The following is a 22,184-nucleotide window of genomic DNA, read 5'->3' on the forward strand; positions in this document are numbered from 1 at the left end:
TTTCTTAGTTCTGTTTATGCCTGGCTTACAGAATGTGATACCATGGTAAGGAATTGAAGGTTATCTCCTGGTGAGGTGACCTGAAGCAGTAATCCTGATTACTCTTAGTAGTGCTCATTTGCTTGAATGTTTGTCTGAGCGAGCCCGAACTTCTGCACTAGTGCTGTGGTGTGCAAAGTGCACTTGGTTCCCTGTCAGCGCTTCTCACCTTTGTGCCTCCTCAGTGGCAGAAGTTATCTTCTCTGGCTCGATCACAACTATTGAGCTGTTTTGATTCAAGTTTTTCCTTCTAAGGACAAAATGGATGTAGTCATGAAGTGGGAGAAGAGAGGGGGAGCAGCTGCACAGCTTACTGGCATCCTGTTGAATGGAACTGCATCCCAGCAGATACAAGGGCTGGGAAGTGTTTACTTTCTTTAACCATTCAATTAAAACAGATCTTCAACTTCAGGCTGAAGCTGCTGGATCAGCATGGGTGGATGTTGTAGTGCTGCTTCTACGTGGTAAAGTCAACTGGCAGGGAGCTTCAGTGACTTAATACAGACTCAGTCCTCTGCAGAAGAAAGAAGATAGTCTGAAACTCCAAGAGTCAGCAGGAGTAAGTGAATTGCTTTTATATTTTAGGCAGTATCAGGAACATTCTTTTTCCTTAGGAAAAAAACACACATTTCTGGTTGTTCTGGAGAAATCTGTAGGCAATGTATCCCTTTCTCCACATCTTTATAGCCAGAAGTTGTTGCTACTGCCCAGAAGAGGTGTGAAAGTGATTATAGCAGTTCTGAGCAGCAAAAGGCTGTTGTGTAAAGTGACCAGGGTCCCTGATTCCCTGTCTGGGTTGCAGCTGTCCCTTGTGCGGTTACTCTGGCTCATGAGCAGTATGCTGTTCAAGGCTGTACCAGATCATCACCCCAGCAAGCTGCTTCTTCCTAGGATGAGATTGCAAGGAAGAGTTCTGAGGGGTAGAGCCATCCTTGTGTGAACTGTTGCCTGTAGCTAGTGATACGGGGCCACGCATAGCAGTTCTGCAGTTCAGGCAGCATGTTGCCTGCTCTTCTCTTTCTTCTGCCTTCCCCGCTTCCTTTTATCCCAACCAGTTTCTGCACTCAAAAGTCAGTGGAGGCTCAATCTGGGGAGTTGTATTTTTTCTGCTTGCCTGTTCAGATAAGGCATACACAACTCAAATGTACAGAGCTGCTGGAAGGCGCTTAACACAAATCATTGCTTCCACTTTTTTTTTCCTATTTTCTGCAATAGCAAACGTGCTGATTTAGGCAGCATGGCCATTGCTTTGCATGCTCTGAGCAGGCCCTCTTAAGTATGGAAGGCAGACACTGAGTTCTTAAGTCATGAATTCATTTAGTATCTCATTCTCGAAGACTAAATACGAACTCTGTTTTGGTTCATATGCTGCCTTCCAAGGGTTTTTGGCATTTTGGTCAGAAGCAGGAACTGGGTGCCCGCAGAACAGTCCATCTGACCGAGGTTCATCTCCTGCGTCTGCAGCCGCTTTAAAGCTTCAAAAGACGCTTCCTATCCCAGCGACCCAGCGGCCAGGCCCGTCCCAGCCGGGTGGCGCCCAGTGAGGCGGTGCGGCGGCATCCCTTCCCGAGGCGGGGACTGAGGCGCGGGCCGCCCCTCCAACATGGCGGCGGCCGAGCAGCAGCCGCCGGCGGCCGATGGCGGCAAGGCGCTGAGCGCGCTGCTGGGCGGCATCGCGCAGGCCGCCTACTACGGCAAGGCCGACATCACGGAGGAGCTGCTGCGCGGGCAGCTCTACCCCGAGGCGGCGCCGGAGGAGTTCCGCGCCCTGCGCGCCAAGATGGGCGGCCTGCTGCAGGTAGCGGCGGGCGGGCGGGGCCGTGAGGGGAAGCGCAGCCCTGGCTGGGCGTCTTTAACACCCGGGTGCGGTGTCGAGCAGCCAGAAGGGAGGGCCGAGGTCCTTTGTATTGCCAGTATGGAAAAGACTCCCTGTCTTACGACTTTTGCTGACCTTGTAGGGATGTGAGCACCTACGTTAGATGGGATGATGAGTTTTTTTCCCTGTTATATCCGTGTGCTGTCGGTTCGTGGTTAGAGGCAGAAAGTTGCATTGCCCTTGTGACTATTTAATTCCATGGTATTCAGTGTCCTCTAAGTAGTAATCAGAAGTCAGTATGGTAAATCAACCACTTCCTTGTATCAAGGCTTGGTGAAGGTAAAGGGCTTCCACGTGCCCTCCCACATTCCATATGTGCAAAGCTTGGTAATTTCTGGAGCACGAGGAAAGCAGGGAGGTAAAATAGAGACCATAGAATTTACTGCAGCAACAAGTATTTAATTGCCCCCTCCTATCCCCCCCAGATCTTTGTATACTCCTGGTTTATTTACAAAAGCTGTCTTAATGATCCATTTCTTCTGTAGAACTGTGTAGTTTTCTGCAGAACGTTTACAATCATCTGATTCCTTTCTAAGGTGCCCAATGTATTTCATGGAACAGTCATGTTACTGTACTGCTTTCACATCATGTGAACTTTTTTGGGAAATGTAATTCCTTGTGTGGTGTTTCCTAGGAGGTAGAACAAAGCTCTGGAGGGCTGGCCTTGGAGAGTTGCAGCATCTCAGTTGTGTATTTCCCAGCCTCCTACCCCATCAGACTTAAAGCATTGAGAAACTGGGGGAGATCAGCTCCCAGCTCTCCCAGCTTTTGGCTTTCAAAGACCTCACCTTGATGAAAATACCGAATTTGTCTCTTCCTTATGGCAGTTGAATTTGCTGGGTTAGTTCCTGTGGTAATAGAAGTAATGCCTTTCCATCTGCAGTAATTCTGCTCTTCTCCTTTTGGTGGCAGCAGGCTACTGGGATTACTGTGCGTGCTGGTTGTGGTGCTGGAGTTGTGGTGGCTCCGGCTGTGCTTCAGATTTGTACGTTGCCTAAATGAGCACAAAGTCAGCACAAGGAGTCTAAATATGTTGTTATATTCGATTATCGATATGTATTTTCACTGAGCGCATTACCATCTGTAACAACTACACCAGTATGCTGCTGGTAAAATATTAAACTGTACATAAGGAACATGTGACAACCCAGTGTTTGAGATGTGACATATGAAATGCTTCCATACTATGTGCACGTGAATAACAGTCTCTAGCCCTCGTCCTTCTCTTGTTTTCACGAGCAACTGCCTGACACTTGTACAAGCTTTTCTGGTGACCATAGTATTTCATCTCACTGCTATTCAAACAGGAGGAGATGGTACCTTACCTGTGTGGCTCTGTGGTGCTACTAGCATTCAGTTTATTCAAGCCCCACCTTGAAGCTACTGGCCTTCATAAAAGAGGCTGCCCTCATGTGACAAGTCAGAGCAGAAACATAGGTGTAAAATTTACTCACTCAGAATTTACTCACTGTGGAAAAAGAGGCCTTTGTATCTTCTTCAGGATTTCTTCTGGCAGCCATTGGTGGCAGGGGAAAAAAAAAAACAACCTTCTTGCCTCTTGTAATGTGTCAAGAAAGCTGTCATTTTTCCTTCTCTCAGTAAGTTACGAACCTTCAAATACCTGGGTTGGTCATGGGCTCCTTTTATTGAATGCTTTGCAGTTACCATGCAAGTCTAAGCTCCTGCACAGCTCAGAGGCAGAGCAGCCTCAGTGCAAAGGCTGAGATAAAACAGTTTGGGAAAGCTGATGCGAAAGATGGCTTGTTTTCTGATGGTTAGAATTGCTGTTATGCCTGCATCTGCTAACAGAGATCATTGGATATGCTTATTCTTATCAGCTCTTATGAAAGTGAACAGTTAACCTGTAAAACAGTATCAGCAAGTCTTCTGTCCATATCAGATACATTCTACCCACGTTAGCTTGGTACATAGTTTCAAACCTTTCATTCTTACAGCTGTGCTTATTTTGGACTACTTCATTTGTTATTGGGCTAGGCAAAAATGTGCTAACAATAACTTAGCATAGAATTTTGTGAGGGGAGGAAGATATATTTACTGTGTTGTAACTGGACATGCATGGGAAAACGATGAACTAAACTGCTGCTTGCCTGGGACAGCTCAGTAACAACCATAGGCTTTTTTATTTTGTTTAGTTTTTTAATTGAGTAAAGCACCCCTATTACATAGCTCACTAATCTGAATACAGCTCGGCTACCCCTTCATTTTCTGTTCTTTATGCCTAATGTTATCTCTTTCTTTTTAAATTTCAGCATCATCATAGAATAGTAGAGAGCCGAATGCTTACTTTAAATGCCATCTACTATACTACAGTGACAAAAATGTTTGCTCTTTTTAGGGTTCATCCCATGTTTGTTATTTTTGCTTTCAGTTTGTGTGTATGTAGTCAGTTCAGATCAGGGCTGGTGCAGCTGCCAGTTGCAGGAAGAACACTGAAGTGGAGAGAAGTTCTTTGAAAGAAGGAATGGGTGAGGAGGGCTGGCTGCAGGCTGTTGGACAGCTGGAGAACACTTAAAGTAGTAGTGTGGTGCTTCACTGCCTGGAGCAGCAATTGTCTGCTCGTATGTGCCAGTTAATAAGAGCAGTATGCTCTCATCATTCTGGATTTCTTTTAGTAGTCATCATTTTCAGTTTTTCTGATTGTAAAACTCAATGGTTTATTAAGCTTAAGCCTTTCACATTCTGTTTCCATTACTATTTTAATTGCTGAAGAGACACTTAGATGGCAGTGCTTTTGCTGGGTGCTAGAGGATGCTGAGGTGATGAAATCTGTAGTGTGAGCAGACTTCTACAAATTGGGCTGTCATTCAGACAAAGTAGGGTAGGCAGCGATTCTCCTTTCCACCTGGGAATAATAACCTTTGTGGTGCTCCTGCTGCTGTGCAGTGATGACTGCAGTTACTGAGAGCAAGCAGAAGCAAGGACTCTGGTATAGCATCGTTCACTTAAGCAGTAGTATTTTCCACAACTCAAGGTTCGAAACAGGGTGAAACATCACCTCCTTATGAGACCAATTATGAGACCTAGACTCATTTCATTTGGGACTGTGAAGTACTGATATAGCATAAATGTGCAATGTCACTGGAAATCATGTACTTCATATTTAATGGTTTACTTGACCTATTTCATTTATGTGTCATCTTCATAGATCTATAGAATGGCTCATGTTGGAAGAGACCTCTAGGATCATCAAGTTCCACCCCCCGCTGTAAGTAGGGTTGCCAACCACTAGGTGAAGTACTAGAGCAGGTTGCCCAGGGCCCCATCCAGCCTGGCCTTGCACACCTCCAGGAATGAGGCATATAAAACCTCCCTGGGCAACCTGTTCCATCACCACCCTCTCAGTGAAAAACTTCCCCTGACATCTAATCTATATCTTCCTTCCTTTAGTTTAAAGCCATTCACCCGTGTCCTATCACTATCTATCCTTGTAAAGAGAAAGTTGATTTCTCATGTTTATAAGGCTACTCTCCAGGAGTTCTCCCAGTCTGTATATGCATCTGTGATGACTCTGACCCAACTGCAAAACCCTGCATTTTGCTTTGTTGAGCCTCAGTAGGTTCACATGGGCCCACCTTTTGAGTTATCGAGGTCTTATCTATGGCCAAGTGGTAAATTAAAAGGAGGAGGCAAACTTGCATTGTTGATCTAATAGGTGTGCTAAGCTTTGCATTGCTCAAAATAAGTCTGTTTTTCCTCAATTACCACATGGATATTTGATTGGTTTTCTTTTAGTTCTTATTAATGTATCAAACAGAGGGGAAAAAGAGACAACTTATGTTTTTTTCCCCCTTTTCATGACCTGAATTATAGTAGAAAGGCAACTAATAGTTTAGAAAACAACTGGAACTGGAAAGATAGCAGTGACTTCATTATCTTCTTCAGCATTTCCACCATTCTTTTGGGAATAGGAAATGGAGCATAAGTGTTATTGAAATAAAGGCAGAGAACTACATGTGAATCCTAAGGGAGTCTTCCCCTTTTCAGATATATTCTAAAAAGCACGTGTTTGACAAACACTAATTAAGAAAAGTAGAAGCATTTAATTTGTAGCAATGAACTTCAAAAGCAAGATCCAACTCTTTAGTCTTCAGTCAGATTAGGCTCTTGCTAAGGCCAATGGAAAGCAGCCAGGCTGGACTAATGAATTTCAGCATAACCAAAACACATCTTTCTGTGCTCTGTGTGAGCTCCTCCTTTGGTGGAAGGTTTGGTTACAGCTTACTGAAAAGGCCTCAAATTCATCCCCAGACGAGCTTCATCTTCAGGACAAGGTGAAATGAGTGACTTCCTTAAAGGGAAAGCCTTAAGCACTTCAAAAATTTCACTCAGTTGTTTTGTTTCTTAATCATTATAAATAATGATAAATAGTTTCAACACAGTAACTTTTTCTCCACATACTTATCAAATACTTGTAATGTCATATCAGACTGGAAACTGGAAGACCTCAATTGTGAAGAATATATAATGTATGTTGGAAAGCTTCTCTCAGTTCTAGCAGCAATAATTGCAGTGCAAGTATAGTTAGAGTCAATTCCTTGTTTTTCCAAATAAGGTTGAATTCTTTTTCTTGTCAATACGTATCTGTATCTCTGCCAAAAGATTCCTAACTCAGCTTGGTGGGTAGTTTTCATGCTTTGCGGTTTCCATAAACTGTGATGTCAGGATTGTGAAATGTGCTTTTAGGATACATGCAGGCACTGAAGTAGAATCTTGGTAAAAGGCAGGAGAGCAACAGATGTGTTTACTCTGAGTCTTTTTTGCATGTGACTCCGCTGTCTCTCTTCAGACTGTCGTGTCTGATGTGTGATTCATTCATGCTCTTTTTGCCATTTCTGGTTCAAGTGTAATTGGTGTACTGTTTGTATAAATACTCTTTAGTTTTGCATCTTCAAACACTGTACAAATATTTATATATTTGAAGTAGTTGTGATTTCTTCAGTATTTCTTTATTAAGCCTCACTTTAGCTTTTTTTTTCTTTTCTCAAAACAAACTAAATGTGTATAACGTCCTTTTTCTACAGAATTAAGAAACCACACATCTTGGTAGTGTGGCATAAATCTCATAGATGGTGAAATGTATGGTGTGTGCACGTGTCCATGTCTGCACAGAGGCAGAAATGAGAAAGGAGAGAGGTCAGAAATTAGTGCTCTACTAACACACCTGAGTGACAGGTTTGGTTTTTCTAGGATCATAGGATGGGTTGGGGTGGAAGGAACCTTGAAGTCCATCCAGTTCTAACTGCTGCCGTGGGCAGGGCTGCCCCCCACCAGCTCAGGCTGCCCAGGGCCCATCCAACCTGGCCTTGGGCACCTCCAGGGATGGGGCACCACAGCTCTGGGCAGCAGTGCCAGGGCCTCACCAACCTCTGGGGAGAAAAGTCTTCCATATATCTCATCTAAACCTGTCCTCTTGCAACATGCAAACCCATCAGTCTTAGGCTTTGAGATTAAGAATCTATTGCTCTTTTATGCTGTTTACTTCTGCACACAGCACCCCTTGTGTTTGCACTGCGTGCTTTTTTCTTTCCAGTATGAGATCCCTGTGTAGCCAGACTTGTGCTTTCCTGATGGGTCCCTGAAGCTAGAGGCTGTTATACTGCATGTCACAGCTGAAGAGCTATAAGGAGCCAGAAGGAATGCCCAAATGGGTTTCTAGACATCTCTCCTCTTGCGTGACATGTGGCTGCATGTGTGCCACATGTGCTTCTGTTTGCTATGCCTACAAGGTGAAGAAAAAGCAACGGATCTGGCTGTGGCTTGCTGAGAGCAAGGCTAGAAGGATGCTGGTCGCTCATTGCTTAGCAGAAGTGCTCTTGTTTACTGGATTGTTTTTATGACGTCATGGAAATATCTAAACAGCCTGTAATGAAATGTAAGTACTGGAGAAATTTTCTAGCTCAAGTGGACAAACTATAAGGAACTTATTAATATAAGGTAGCCCCTGTTTGACTAACAGCCATGGGAGAAGGGGCGACTTGAACTTTGAACATGAGCTTTTTGGTGACATGTGCTATCTTGAAACATCTGAGTCTCACTGTTGGAGCCTGTGGCAGTGAAACACAGAGCTAAATGTTGCAGAATGCCAACAGTTCTAACTGAGGTATGTATTTGTGAGCTCTGGAAACCTCTGCTGTGCGTGTCCTGCTCTCAAGGGCAGTGCGAATGGTCTGTGGAGGCACAGCAGTGGAAAGCTGTTCCTGCAGATGGACTGGAAAACTTGATTGCTTGGCCAGCTCTACCAAGAGGTGACTTGATCTAGTTTCATTGAAATGGAGAATTCCCTCTGGGCTAATGAAAGCAGTCATAAATATTTAGTGTGATTGGATTGGAGAACACTTTGATATTTTGCCTGTTTCAGTAAGTCTTTAACTTTTTCTGAAAATACGTATTAGATTCAGTTCTAAGAACATTTTGTGTACAGCGCATAGTATTTAAGTCCTCATGGGAAAGTGAGGAGTGATTCCTGCTGAGCCATTCCAGCCTGGCCTTTGCTTCCAGGCACTGGTGGTGGTTTCCAGCACCATGGTGGGAACAGGACCCATACAGAGCAGTTCCCACAGTGCAGAGTTTGGCTTACTGCTCTCTTGCCCTCATAAAGGCTCTGCTTTTAGCAACTAGGATGACTGCTTGTGGTTTGGGGAACATAATTTTGTTTCACTAAGCTGACAGGAAGAAAACCCACTTTGTACTCAGAATCATATGTGGAATGGCATGGGTTGAAAGGGACCTTAGAGCCCACCCAGCCCCAACCCCTGCTGTGAGCTGATTGCTCCCCACACGCTCAGGCTGCCCAGGGCCCATCCAACCAGGCCTTGAGTATCTATCTCCAGAGATGGGGCACCCACAGATCTCTTTGCAGCAGTGCCAAGGCCTCACTGTCTTCTGATGGAAAAACTTTCCCTAACATCTAACCTAAATCTCCCCCTTTTTTAGTCTAAAACCATTTCCCCTCTGTCCTATCAGTATCAGACCATGTAAAAAGTCAGGCTCCCTCTTGATTGTAAGTTCTCTGCAAATACTGGAAATATGCAATGGGGTCTGCTGGGATCACTCTCCAGGCTGAACAAGCCCAACTCCCTCAGTCTTTCTTTATAGGAGAGGTGCTCCAGCTCTCTGAGGATCCTCCTCTGGACCCATTCCAGCGCTCCACATCTTATGCTGGAGGCTACAGCCCTGGGTGCTTTACTCCAGGTGGGGCTTCACAGGAACAGAGCAGAGGGGGACAGTCCCCTCCATGTCCCTGCTGCCACTGCTTTGTTGATGCAGACCAGAATGCAATTTATATTCTGGGTGATGAATGCACTGCTGCCTCACGTCCAGCTTTTCATCCCCCAGGACCCCCAACCTCCACCAGACTGCTCTCAAGGAGTTCTTCTCCTAATGTACACTTAGCTGGAATTGCTCCCAATCCAAGTGCAAAATGCTGCACTTGGCCTACTTGAACCACTTCTGGTTCATGTGAACCTACTTTTCAAGCCTGTACAAATCCCCCTGGTTGTGTAACTTACTGTGATTTCTCTCTGCTAAATACAGTGCTGCTTTGAAAGGCCTGCTATTTCCCTCAAATAACTTCTAAGAAACATCACTGTGGTTGGAAACTGCTGCTTTTGATAAATGATTGTACGCATTCCAGTTAGGAAGGGCATGTAGAGTCATGTTCTGAATCCAAGGAATTAGTGACTAATGAAATCTATTCTTTCTTGTGGAATCAATACATTTGCAGGGAGACTGAACGTTCAGGGAATGTGGGTATGTGGCACTTGGGGACACGGTTTAGTGGGCATGGTGATGATGGGTTGGTGGTTAGACTTGATGGTCTCAGTAGTCTTTTCCAACTTTAATGGTTCTGTGTTTCTAAGTACACTACTCAGTTTGGTGTCATCAGCAAGATCCTGAGGGTGCGCTCAATCCCACTGTCTGTGTCATTGATAAAGATGTTAAAGGGCACAAGGCCCAAGATGGACCCCTGCGGGACCCCACTTGTGACTGACCTTCAACTGGACATGGAGCCATTGACCACAACCTGTTTTTGACCATTTCTTCATCCTCTGAATAGTCTGGCCTTCCTATCCATATCTATCCAATTTAGAAATAAGCATGTAGTGCACGACCATGTCAAAGGCCTTGTATGTGTCCGGGCTGATGGCATCAGTTGCCCTTCCATCATCATTCCATCATAGAAGTTTTTCAGATCGGTGAGCCAACAATCTGCTCTTGGTGAAGCTCCAAATCACCTCCTCAGCTTGCATGTGCCTAAACATCACAGCTTCCAGGAGGATCTGCTCCATGATTTTCACGAGCACAAACATGAGGCTTGCTATAGTTCACTCAGTCTTCCTTTCTCCCTTCCTTCAAAGTGGGAGTGATGTTTCCCTTTTTCCAGTCACTGGAGACTTCACCTGACAGCTGTGACTTTTCAGATATGATGGAGAGTGGCTTGGCAACAACATCAGCCAGTTTCTTCAGGACGTGCTGAGAGGAAGACCTGCCGTCTGGTACACTGAGACTGGAAGCTTACCTCTCACCGTCAGATGTCAGTGTGTAACATGAGTTGTCAAAATAGTGACGAATGACCAGATGGTAAAACACTCTTGCTTCTGTATCCCTTCAAGCTGTGTAGTCTGTAAACTTGTCTCCTTTACATGCTGATCTCTCTGATGCTATTAAACGTGTCTGCGGAGTTAGAGTTGGCTGCAGTGGTTTCCAGCTGTTTGCTCCCAGATCCTGGCAGAGGCAGTGTTGCCTGATTTATGTCCACAGGAACTGCTCTCCCAGGTAGGAAAACTCAACTCCACCTATTGCTCAGAATGTGATATGGCAGATAACATACAATAGTGCTGTGAAAGGAAGGAAAGCAGAGCCTTGAGTCAGAAATTGGCTGCAAATCACAATATATGGCAAGATGTGATATGATTCAAGTGCGTGATTTAAATATTTCATGTGGTTTGCTGCTGGGGTACCTATGCCTTGCTATACAGGAAGCTAATCTACAAATGTAACTGTGAAATGTAACTGGGAAATTAGCAAAGTTAATGAAACTTTAAGGTGCAAACAATCGAGGTACAGTCGGCAAAAATCAAGATGAATTCATGATGTGAATTCTGTTTTCTGCGCTTGGCTCATTATAAAGCAAGTTAGTCCATGGCCTGATGCGCTTACAAGAACGCTGCCTGCACAGCACTACAGTAAGCTTGGCTGGTGTCTCTCCCCTTCTGCATTCAGGGTAAGGCTGTAACTTTTTTTCTGCATGCCCTCAAAATATAAGCTGATCTGACTTCTGTTTTTAACTCTCCTAAGTGAAATGAGATTAAATGTGAAGCAATAGTCCACAACAGCAGGTAATTTTCCCAGAGTGATTGTAGAAACCTGATAAACACCGTTCTCATTTACTGTATTGCAAGAGGAAGGAGAAGGAAAAGATCACAATCACATGCTCTCTTCAGAGCAGGCCAGGTCATGCCACCAATTCTGGGGCTGTCACTTTGTCTGTTTCTCTCCTTTCTTTAATTCTTTCCCTCAAGTTTCTTTGTATTGCCATCTGGTATTTGTTCTGTTCTATCTGGATTTCTCTTTCCTTTTCCTCTCTTTCCTCAGCAGTGCTGCATTAAATGGCTTCCATTTGTTGAAAGTTCTTATTTCTGAATCTGGCTCCTTTGGGAGGAATGACGAAGAAACCATTTTAGGCTGAATAACTTAACCTGCAAAGATTCATAGGCTGTTACAGAAGGTAGCTTGTCTCTACTGCAGCTATCTCAGGGGGCATGCGTGCATGCGTGTTCATTTGAAAAAGGTTGAACCTGTCAAACTTGTCTGTAGCATAGCTGCATGCTTAAGAAGGACTGGAAAAGTAACATTTCTTTGCCTCCACCCCGCGTGGCAAAATGTTTTCTAAACCGTAGCGATGAATTTGACTCGAGGGGAGAAAAGCTTGTGTGAAAAGACTTTTTAAAAAATATATTTCATTTGAGTAAAGGCCAGATGGACAATTAATTTGTATTTTAAATCCTTGTATATGAACCTCATAGATGCAAGCATGTCTGCTATTAAGAGAATACTTCCTTATTTTTTTTTGTTTCTCACCTCTTTTTGCATGCTGTCCAGTGCCTGTCTGTGCTTTCTGAGAAGTGCTTTCCATTGCCTCTTCTTATGCATCTCTTCCTCTTTCTATTTTAAATAATGTAGGTAATTTGGAAACTATTACTCTGGAAAGGGACAGCACTTCTTTTTTTTTTTTAATGCTTACTGCTGAGAATCCAAGCTTTTGTAATCTCTTCATAATCTGAGTACTCAGGAGGTGTAGCTGTGACTATCAGTGGTTGAGCTTGTTCTGTTCTTTCATTCTTGTTCTGTAAGCACAGAGCCTTTCAGAAAGGCCAGACAGAATAATCCCCATTATTCTCAGTTTTCCTTCTGCTGGAGATGGTTTTTAGGATGGAATGAGGTGGGGGAGTGCTTTTTTTTTTGTGCTTGGTGCTGTAGATTTGCAGGAAGTGCTATCTGACCATAGGAGAAGGGCTCTGGTTGTGGTTCATGTGGTGGCTATCTGTTTTAATCGGCCTTTCATCCTCCTTTGTCATCAGATGAGCCTTTGTGCCACAGAAAAATGACACCACCTGCAAATTATTTTAGGAAGTGATGTGCTGGGGAATTGTGTCCAAACTGTTGTTTCTGGCAGACGCACGCTCTGATGGTAAAGGCAGGCAGGCAGGAGAAAAAAAATCTGGTAACTTCACCAGCTTTTAAAAACAAATACTAGGATCTCTTTTGCATTCAGGTGAACAAAAATTGCCGCATATAAAATCCCTCCCAGAAATTGTTGTTGGATTTCGTGTTCAAGTGAGAAAGTGATTTTAGCAGAGAACATTGCATAGAGGAGCATGGAAACAATCCACTGGACAAGTCTGTGTGAAATCAAGCTTAATAAGATTAGAAATGCAGGAAGGATGTAATTTTGCCTGAAACTTCACCACACATGTTTTTGTTTTTGTTTTTTTTTGTGATCTGCAGTAGCAGTCATGTAATGTACTCAGCACTGTGTGTTCTAAGTCCTGTCCAAGCAGGAAGCTTAGCAGAAGTCAGAGTAACCCAAACCTGGAAATACTGACACATCCACTGGATGCCCACTGACCTGGTTAGTGTCTCCTTGGCAATGACTCCAAAGGCTCTACAGGTTAGAATGACGTTTAAGATGATCTGTAACACACTGGAGAAAATTTTAAACTGCAGGCTTATCAATAAAATGTATTACAGCATGCACATTGATTGACATCTCTTTTCTGTGAGCCAACAGTTTAATCCCCACTGCAGCTGCATTACAGCTCAATAAAACATAAACTGAAGTAATACTGGATGCAGTATGGAACTTGAATAAAAGACCATCCCCACGGATTAGGTGAACACTCTAAGATTTTAATGAAGATCTTTGTACTTTGATTAAGAAGTATTGTTAAGGTCATTTAGGATTTCCAAATTATAAATTTGTTGGGGTGAGCAGGTTGGGGTGAACATTTTTGTAAGATCAGTGTTTCAAATGCATGCAAGCAGGCTGTTGCATCTGATTTTGTCTTAATTCTAATTGTTAGGAGAGCTCTGAGACACTAATAAATAGCATTGGTGGGACACAGCCTACCCTCCAGGAAATGTTGTATGAACACCTCATCTAGTGTGGGACTGATTGTATCTGCAGCCACTGGGAGAGACATTGGTTAGCATGCTTAGGAGGGAGGGTCCAGAAACCACAGGGCTGCAGAGATGCCCTTGTAGTCCTGTTTGAAGCTGCTGTTTGCCGTAGAACATTGACTAGCTGGCCTTCACAAGTAGTTTGGTGTCTTTAAGACCCACGCATGCAATTGCAACCTCAGGATGTTGATGCTGAGGGCATTTTTGTTCCTGCTGCTCTCATGGCGATCTTTTCTTTTTCTTTTTTTTGTTAAACATAGAGGAAGAAGCTGCGCTTCCCAAAGCTGCATGCAGCAGAGGCAACCTGCATTTGCCCCATATGCAATGAAGATTTTTTTTAAAGATGTTAACTGGGAAAAAAAATGCACAGGAGCCCTACGTTGCTTGGAACTGGCTCTGGGTGATCAATGTCTTTTGGCCAGGCAGGTCTAAGAGCTGCTCTATATATTATATCTGCCTGCAGCCAGTCCCCCACCATATACATGCGCCCCAAGTATCTGAGCAGTTTTCAAGCTTGCATTTCAAAGAGCATCCAAAAGGCAGCATTACTGATGCAGCAATAGCCTCTCACCCCCACCTAGCAGAGCCTGCAGAGGTGATTTCATTAGTGTGGAGACTGGCACTGAGCTCTCTGTCCTCTGTTTGTCTGAGCTTGTGGTCTCTGCATGCTGCAGGCTAGCAGCAGTTTTGAGGGTCATCTGGAATAAAAGCCTACACATACTGACACAGCCAGCTCTTCCACTGTCATTGACAAGTAATGTTTTATTTCTGGAAATGAAGTGTTTTGGGTTTTTTTCCCCAGTGGATTTTACCAGTTGTTGTTTCCCTCTAGCATTGCGTGCCTGTCCAGCTCTGTTTCTCAGAAGAGATAATGATTTTAAGTTTGTTTTCCTGTTCTGTGTACCAAGGCATATGTCTAATGGATCTAATTAAGCAAATACAAAAGATCCCAATGTTATCAAATATTGTCCCATTAAGGAAATAGTATTTGAAGTCTTGGTTTTATTGGCTGAGTTATATTCTAAGAGATAATGGGTTTCTACTGAAGATGAATCCAAGGAGAAGGCAGCATGGCCACATCTGTTTCTTGTTGCTTAAATGCACCTACCCAGCCTCTGCAAAAAAGCTGTAGTCAGTTGCTCCTTGTATGATGCTCCTAAGCCGTGCTTCCCAGGAAAAAATGCATGTTATATCAAATCTCAGGATGTATAACACGAGGAGAATTTTAATGTCTGACAGTGGTCTCTTAAAGACTCTACTTGTGGAAACAGGCTTTATGGTGCCTTAGTCACTTCAATTAATTGCGGTAATAACGTAAATGGAATTACTTGCTGACAAAGAGCAGCTATGTATTCCTAGAAAACCTTCCTGCTCTTTGTTAGTTGATGATTTGTGTGTTGAAGTAGTAAATGACTTGTGATAGCAGTACAAACAGGAACTGGATCCTACGTAAGTTCTTTCCCTCCGTGCCATAGTCCTTGGTGTGTGATTGAGGTGGGGCTGTGGTAGATCCTGCACTCTAAGGCTTATCTGGATTAAGTGACTGGCAGTAGTGTGATATATCCCTCTTGAACCAGTGCTGGAAGTAATTCAGCTGTAGGAGCTGGTGGATAAAGCAGTTTCCACACCTTGAATTCCTGAGGCATTTTCAGTGATGATGCTGAAATCTGTGCACCGTTGTTCTCAGAGGGTGAAACGTCCTTCATCACTGCAGTGGGACCAGACAACAGCTGCTGGCTGTCCTGGTCATGTTCAGTGCTCATTCTTGTGTGTACAGAGAAGGGCAACAAGGCTGAGAAGGTCTTCTGGGGAGCAGGTGAGGGAATGGGGATTGTTCAGTCTACAGCAGAGGATATACAGGGAGGACCTCATCACTCCCAACAACTCCCTGAGAAGAGATTGTAGCAATGTGGGGGTCTCTTATCCAGGTAACAGTGACAGGACAAGAGGGAATGGCATTGAGTTGCGCTAAGGGAGGTTTGGGTTGGATGTTAGGAAACGTTTCTTCTCCAAAAGAGCAGTGAGGCAGAGGCAGAGCTGTGCAGGGAGGTGATGGAGTCACTGTGCAGGGAGGTGTTCAAGAACAGTGGAGATGTGGCACTGAGAGACGTGTCAGTGGACATGGTGGGGATGGGCTGGGGTTGGGCTTGGTGATCATAGTGGTCTTTTCCAACCTCTGTGGTGCTAAGCTCAAGTGCTGAAAAGCTTGAAAGGAAGACCTGTAATCAGATGGGTTTTATCTGTCCTTAGTTATAAACACAGAAGAACGGCCCATGCTTTAACTTTAAATAAATCCTTAGAAATATCAATCGGGTGTATTTTTCTGTAACTTGATATTCTGACTATGCAATAAGGGAGCATTGTTAAAAATAATGAAAAGAATTTGTAATACTATCCAGAATTTAACTGAACTGTAATTTTTAGCCAAGTTAAATTAAAACATTTCTTCAAGTTATATAAAAAAAAAATTAACTGTCAACATTCATTTGGGTAACAGAGTACAACTGTGCTTGTTTAAAGAACGAGCTGTGTAAGTCTTTGTACAGAGCAAGAGATGGAAGGCCAGCAAAGAGCTTAATTGTTCTGTCATTCTTTGTAGCTTATATCTGGTTTCCTGTCTCATTATGAAATGTTTCCCAGTTCGGATGAAGAAGAATATTAAAATGAGTTGCTGCTGTTTAGTTTCTTGAAAACCTTTATAGCTGATGGCTTTGTTGTGGAATATCAAAGAAGATGTCTTCAGTCATGTCTTTGTGCGGTTACACTGAAGTACAACTCGTTGTTTGTATTCTTTTCCAGTTAATATAATTTTCGTTTATTTTAAAATGAACTTTTAGATAGTAATCTTGATTGCAAACCGAGAGAGATTCTGTTCTGAACAGTGGACTGTGTTGGTGTGTTATTTGAAGCATATGCTATCTGATATATGTTCCATCACAATACAGCTATGGTTTCGGAGCTGAATAGTAAACAGTCTCTGTTTTCTGTACGTGTGTGCTCCTGTCTGTGAGAAAACAATCTAAATGGCTGCTAATTGTGACACGTGGCTACTACAACCAAGTAGCAAGTGTGTATATATAGTATGTATTTTCTATATGAATGTATGGAAGTTTTAAGTGTAGGACACAGAGAATCTTGACTCCCAGTCTCTGGATGATCTTTGCCAAACAGGCAAGTTTCACTGTCCTGCACAAGCCCTACTTATATTTTCTGTCATCTTTATGCTTAAAACTGCAAGCTTGATTGTAAGCTTCCTCTGTTAGCTGCGCTTAGAAGTCAGATTTATATAATGTGTCAAAATAAGGAACTTCGTGTGGTTTGTTACTTTTCTACCAGCTTAGCAAAATGTTGCTAGAAATCTTGCTGTGTTTTCCTTGTCATAGAGGTGGTAAAACTTGGGAGAAAAGTTCCACAAGTTATATACGTGAAATATTCAAAAGTTGTAAAATCAAGTACACAAGAATGACCTGGTTATTTGATTCACTGTTAATTCATGACATCTTTGTTTCATTCAGTGCAGAGAACATGCTAGTGTTGGTTTCTGCGCAGGAATAAAACAGAAGGCATTTTTTGCACAGCTGAATTTTCTGCGCAGCTGAGGGGAGACTGAATCTCAGGCTGATCTTGGGCTTGACTTGGCTTCCAGAAGGTGCTGGGCCTTAGGGTTGTTTATTCACCTCATTCCTCTCCTTGCTCCTGTAACCTGCATGGAATATTTATATAAAGGAAAGCTGGTGTCAGAACACACAACAGGTCTATGCACACACACAGTAATATGAAAAATATTGTAACAAAATATGTAGGTTGCTCTGAAAGCACAGGCTCCTATTTATTTCCATGGAAACTAAAACAGCTACAAAAAGCATGATAACACTATTTGATAGAGCAAATTCTCAGCTGCAAAACACTGTTTTTCCAACACAGTCACCACCATTAGCAATGCATTTTCCCAAGCGATGAATGAGAGCCTGCATGCCACCCCTGTACAGATCTGCAGCAGTGGAGGTGACCCGTTGTCAGCACTGCTGAAAAGCACCACCTACCACCACACTGTGCTCATATCCACTGTTTCTGTAAATGTTCAGCGATGAATGTCTCTGGGTGCCATTGTTTGCACATGGAGGAATTCAGTTCCATCCTTTTGCTTCGTGTGCACTCTCCTATCAGATGCTGCTGTGGCAGACTGGCCCTCTGCTGAGACTGGCCATCAGTCACACAGCACCAAAATGTAGTATTGGTGGGAAGGTTCAACCTCTGCTGCCGTATCACCAGTGTCATATCATAGCAGGCATTACTTTTGGAGCAGCCTTTATATTTCACACTGCTGTTCATAGGCAGGCCTCTTCAGGAAAATATGCATGAAAGCTATGTGATTCTAAATGGTTCCTTTAAAACAGAAAAAAAAAGAAGCTTTTTTTCCACTTAGAGGATCATTAGCTTTTAATGTTCCTCCAGATAAATATCCTCATGATAAAAGCAGTCAATATGCAGATACAGTGAATTGAAATACACAGAATGGTATGTTAGACACGTCACATTTTAAAATAAATTGCCAGATGCTCTGATTAAGCTGGAATCATGATAGAACAGAGCAGTTGTTTCAAGTACAGGTAGCTGTTTATTTTCTTAATTGTGTAACAGATGGCAGCTGCTGCATCTTGCAACTTTGGGAAGGCAGAGCTTCCCTCTTAAATTAAACAGTACCCCAGGTTCAGGAGGCGGATCTTATGCTGGGTGATTAAAAGGCTGAACTCTGTTGCAGATCACAAGGTGTGTGTTGTGTTTTGGAGGAGGATTTGCTTTTGATTTGCTTTTCTCTTGAATAAACTCACAGTAAAAAGGATGTGGTGTATCTGCTGGAGATAAGTGTGTGTTATTGTTGGCTTCAGTTGCTTCCAAGCAGCAAACCTCCTGCTGCTGTTCTGTGCCACTTGCATGATGTGCGAGCTCTTTGTTTGGGGCTTCTTCTTGTTTTTAATCTGCTGTTGTGTTTCAGACTGTCCTGATGTGATGAGGGTTGTGTGCTTTGTGCTCTGTTGGCTGGCTGCTGCAGTCACCTCCTTGCTACTGGGAGGCTTTGGGAGTGAGATTGGCACTTTGCTCATCACTATGCAGGTCTTGCCTCCATGCTAGGCCTTGTTTTGAACAGCAGCTTTAAAAGGTGCCGGTATATTTTGTTTTGCTTGGAAAGTGCTGAAGATTATTCTGGGAGTTGCTGAAAAACACCTGAAAGACAGTGCAGTCACTGGTTGCAGCCAGCATGGGTTCATAAGGGGAAAAGTCTTCTTTAACCAACTTAATCTCCTTTTATGGCAAGGTTACCCATCTCACTGACTGGGGAAGCCAGTTGATGTAATCTCTTTGGATTTCAGCAAAGCTTTTGTGCTGTTTCTCACAGTGTTCTTCTGGACGAAATGCCTGGCATACAGCTTGGCAAAACCATTGTGCGATGGGTGAGCAGCTGGCTGATGGGTTACATTAAATGGGGTTACGCCAGGCTGGTGGCTGCTCACTGCTGGGGTTCTGCAGGGCTCTGTTGTAGGGGTACTTCAGTGTTTTTATGAATGACTTGGATGTAGGACTAGAAGGGGTTTTGAGCAACTGTGTTGATGATACTAAATTGAGAAGAGTTGTTGATTCCCTTAAGGGGAGGGAAGCCCTGCAGAGAGATCTAGACCAATTAGAGGGCTGGGCAATCGGTCAACTGTATGAAGTTCAATGATAGCAAGTGCTGGATTCTGCAAAGTGCTACAGAGATGAGGAAGGGTCTATGCAGAGTGCCTGAGGCCCCCCGGGTTTGCTCAGTGCAGAGCAGAGGAGCTGAGGGGAGCCCTGATGGTGGCTGCAGCTCCTCTCAGGGAGCGGAGGGCAGCGCTGAGCTCTGCTGTGTGGAGGGAACAGCATGGAGCTGTGCTGCAGAGAGCTTAGGGAAAGGTTCTGCCCCAGAGGGCGATGGTCACAGCATGAGCTGGCAGGACTTGGAGCACTGGGACACTGCTCTCAGACTTTGGGTTTGGGTGGTGCAGTTTGGAGGTAGGGGTTGGACTTGGTGATCCCTGTGGGTCCCTTGCAATTCAGTGCAAGATATCTTGCAGGCATCCCTTGTAAGGTATTTAGTGGTCCTGTGTTAAACCAGGAGCATTTCAGACCAAGGGCTTTGTACCTTACTGGTAACCTAGAGAGTACAACAGCAGGAATACAGCATCAAGGAAAATTAAATTGATACAAGTCCCAAGATTTTTAGCCTTATATCTCCTTGTTGTGCTCTGTATCCATGCGTGCTTGGAGGCAGCATGTTTGTTAAAGATGAGTCACATCCATTTTGTGTGAGTATGAAACAAGTGTCTGCTTGAAATGACAGTGAGAAAACTTAACCACAGTTTCCTCCCTTCACATCCTGTCTTCTCTTCTCTTCAAAGCTGTATTTAGCAACCACTGCCAGTTAAGCAATGCTAACTTAAGGCTATATAGAATTATCAGCCTTAGAAACATTGGTGGAAAAATTGTGAATATCGTAATGAGCTGGGGTTTCTCCCAGTTTGTCCCAACCTTGGCCAAAGGCATGCCTGTGCCTTCCTGTTTAACAGGCCATCAGGACAGCAGTATCACTCCAGATGTCTGCCCCAGCCACCCAGTACAGACCAGTTGGTATCCCTAGGGCACACTGAAGAATATGGCTGAGCTTGCAGTGAAAATGTTCTTCATATCCAAAGGAATTCCCGGTTTTCTCCTCATTGTAAGAGATCCAGCTGTCCTGAGGCAGGAGTCTGGGTTAAGTAGTGTAGGCGCTTGCAAAATGAGCTCTAATGGAAGTTGTTATTTCCGTGACTGAGACTTGCCTCTGCTATCCTTCAAAAATACATTTGTAAAGCCCTAAAGATACAACCTTCAGCTTAGAATTTTAAAGAGTACTTGTAAGCAAGCTTTTCCCTTTCTCTTCTCCTGTTCTCCCTACAGTCAATTGCTTCAGCTGATATGGATTTGAATCAGCTGGAAGCTTTTCTCACTGCCCAAACAAAAAAGCAAGGCGGCATCACGTCGGATCAAGCTGCGGTCATTGCCAAATTTTGGAAAAACCACCGAGTGAGGATCCATGAGAGCCTGGTAAATCAAAGCCGCTGGGATAACGTCTTGAAAAACATGAACTGGAGAGTGGATCTGAAGTCACAGTCAAGACATGTTGATCAGATAAATACTCCAGTTGCAATAGTTGAAATGGAACTGGGGAAAAACGGTCAGGTAAGCTTTATTTTGTGAAGTATGTTAACCTAACTTAGTTATGTTTGGGATGAGATATTTTGCCTGTTGCTGAATTCTCTGCCTCCAAATCAATTCAGTAGATTTCTCACCATTGGGCCCTTAATGTTCTTGAACTTGTTTCATCTTTGGACACCTGTGTGGTGAATGCAGTGTTTGCTTATCATTGTACTTATGCTTAGAGCTCTCCTTACTTTCAGCTTGGAAAATATGAGAACACAAAAGTCAAATATAAAATTGATCATGTTAGCAATTATTTTAAATTTGTATTTAAATTTATGATTAATAGAATTGTATTCCACGTGCTGCAAAGTCAAAGTCAGTTGGTAATTCTTTAAAAACAAACAACAAAACTAATCAAACACTAAAATTGGATAATGCCCACCAAGTGGAAGCTGAAAAGAATTCACATGCCAAAAATGGTTGAGCATCTTCACTTTTTAGGACAAGGGAGGGGGAAGACTCCCCTTTATTTTACTTGCTGCCCATTTTCATCTAACAAGTAGATCTTTATTACTGGTTGTATTACATGATCTGGTCTTAACTGCCGGAAAAAGATATGTTGCTCCATCAGTGTTGAACTCTGCATTTCTTTTTCATCTTTGTAACCAACATCTGAAGGCATGGCTTCCCCTTTTCAAATTTCTTTTCCTGGCAGATCCTGTAGACAGATTCCTGTAGGCAGATTCCTGTATTTTTCAGTTTGCTATATTTTTCCTTTGCAGGGCATTAGTGAATCTTAAAACTCACTTCTTACCAGTAGCCAGTGCAAGCCATACTGTAAGCATTCTTGGGTTTTGATGCTCACAGTTAACACCAAGTGAGTTTCCTTTGGGCTGTGTAATATTTTGGTAGCTTACAGGATGTGGACTGTACCTGTGCAGACTCACTGGTTTTACTGGAGCTGTCTGACCATACCAAGGCTAGAATGAAAGTACAAGTAAGGCAGTATGTATTGTTGAAGGTACTTCTTTAGTCTGCTTTTCTTCCCTTTTTTTTTTTTTGCCCTCCATTCCAATGGAAGAGGAAAAAAAGATTATAGTAAGTACATCAGAATTAATTAATGAGCAAACTCAGAATACCTGTGTTGTTTAAAAACAAGCAAAAAACTCCACTCAACTCAGAATCATCACTGTATTTCATAAGGGACTTATGCAGTTAGAGACTCCTATTCAGAAGCTGTTTTTCCCCAGTAATGTATTTTTACAGTAACATCAATCAGTAAGTACATTTGTAATTGTCTCACCCTGTGCAGAGAGATAAAGGGGATGTGAAGATGAATCAAGAATAGATACTTCCGAGCCAGTCATTT

General features: G+C 43.3%; 1 protein-coding gene across 5 annotated transcripts in view; it reads left to right on the forward strand.

Annotated features, from left to right (window-relative positions):
- Nucleotides 1-1,603: 1,603 nt before the first annotated feature.
- The window catches only part of COMMD1 (copper metabolism domain containing 1), a 72,162-nt gene continuing 51,581 nt past the window's right edge, over nt 1,604-22,184 (forward strand). For 4 of the 5 annotated variants that reach the window (XR_007374853.1, XR_007374854.1, XM_048935052.1 and 1 more), the window contains exons 1-2: nt 1,604-1,837; nt 20,573-20,854. Coding sequence is in view for 3 of the 5 variants with exons in the window: in XM_048935052.1 (XP_048791009.1) it covers nt 1,643-1,837; nt 20,573-20,854 (477 nt within the window). In the remaining 2 variants the exon portion in view is untranslated. Of the gene's footprint in view, nt 1,838-10,971; nt 11,160-20,572; nt 20,855-22,184 lie in introns of those variants that run through there. The other variant, XM_048935055.1, reaches the window with a different exon arrangement.

The sequence above is a fragment of the Lagopus muta genome, chromosome 2, assembly GCF_023343835.1.
Source record: "Lagopus muta isolate bLagMut1 chromosome 2, bLagMut1 primary, whole genome shotgun sequence".
NCBI lineage: Eukaryota > Metazoa > Chordata > Aves > Galliformes > Phasianidae > Lagopus > Lagopus muta.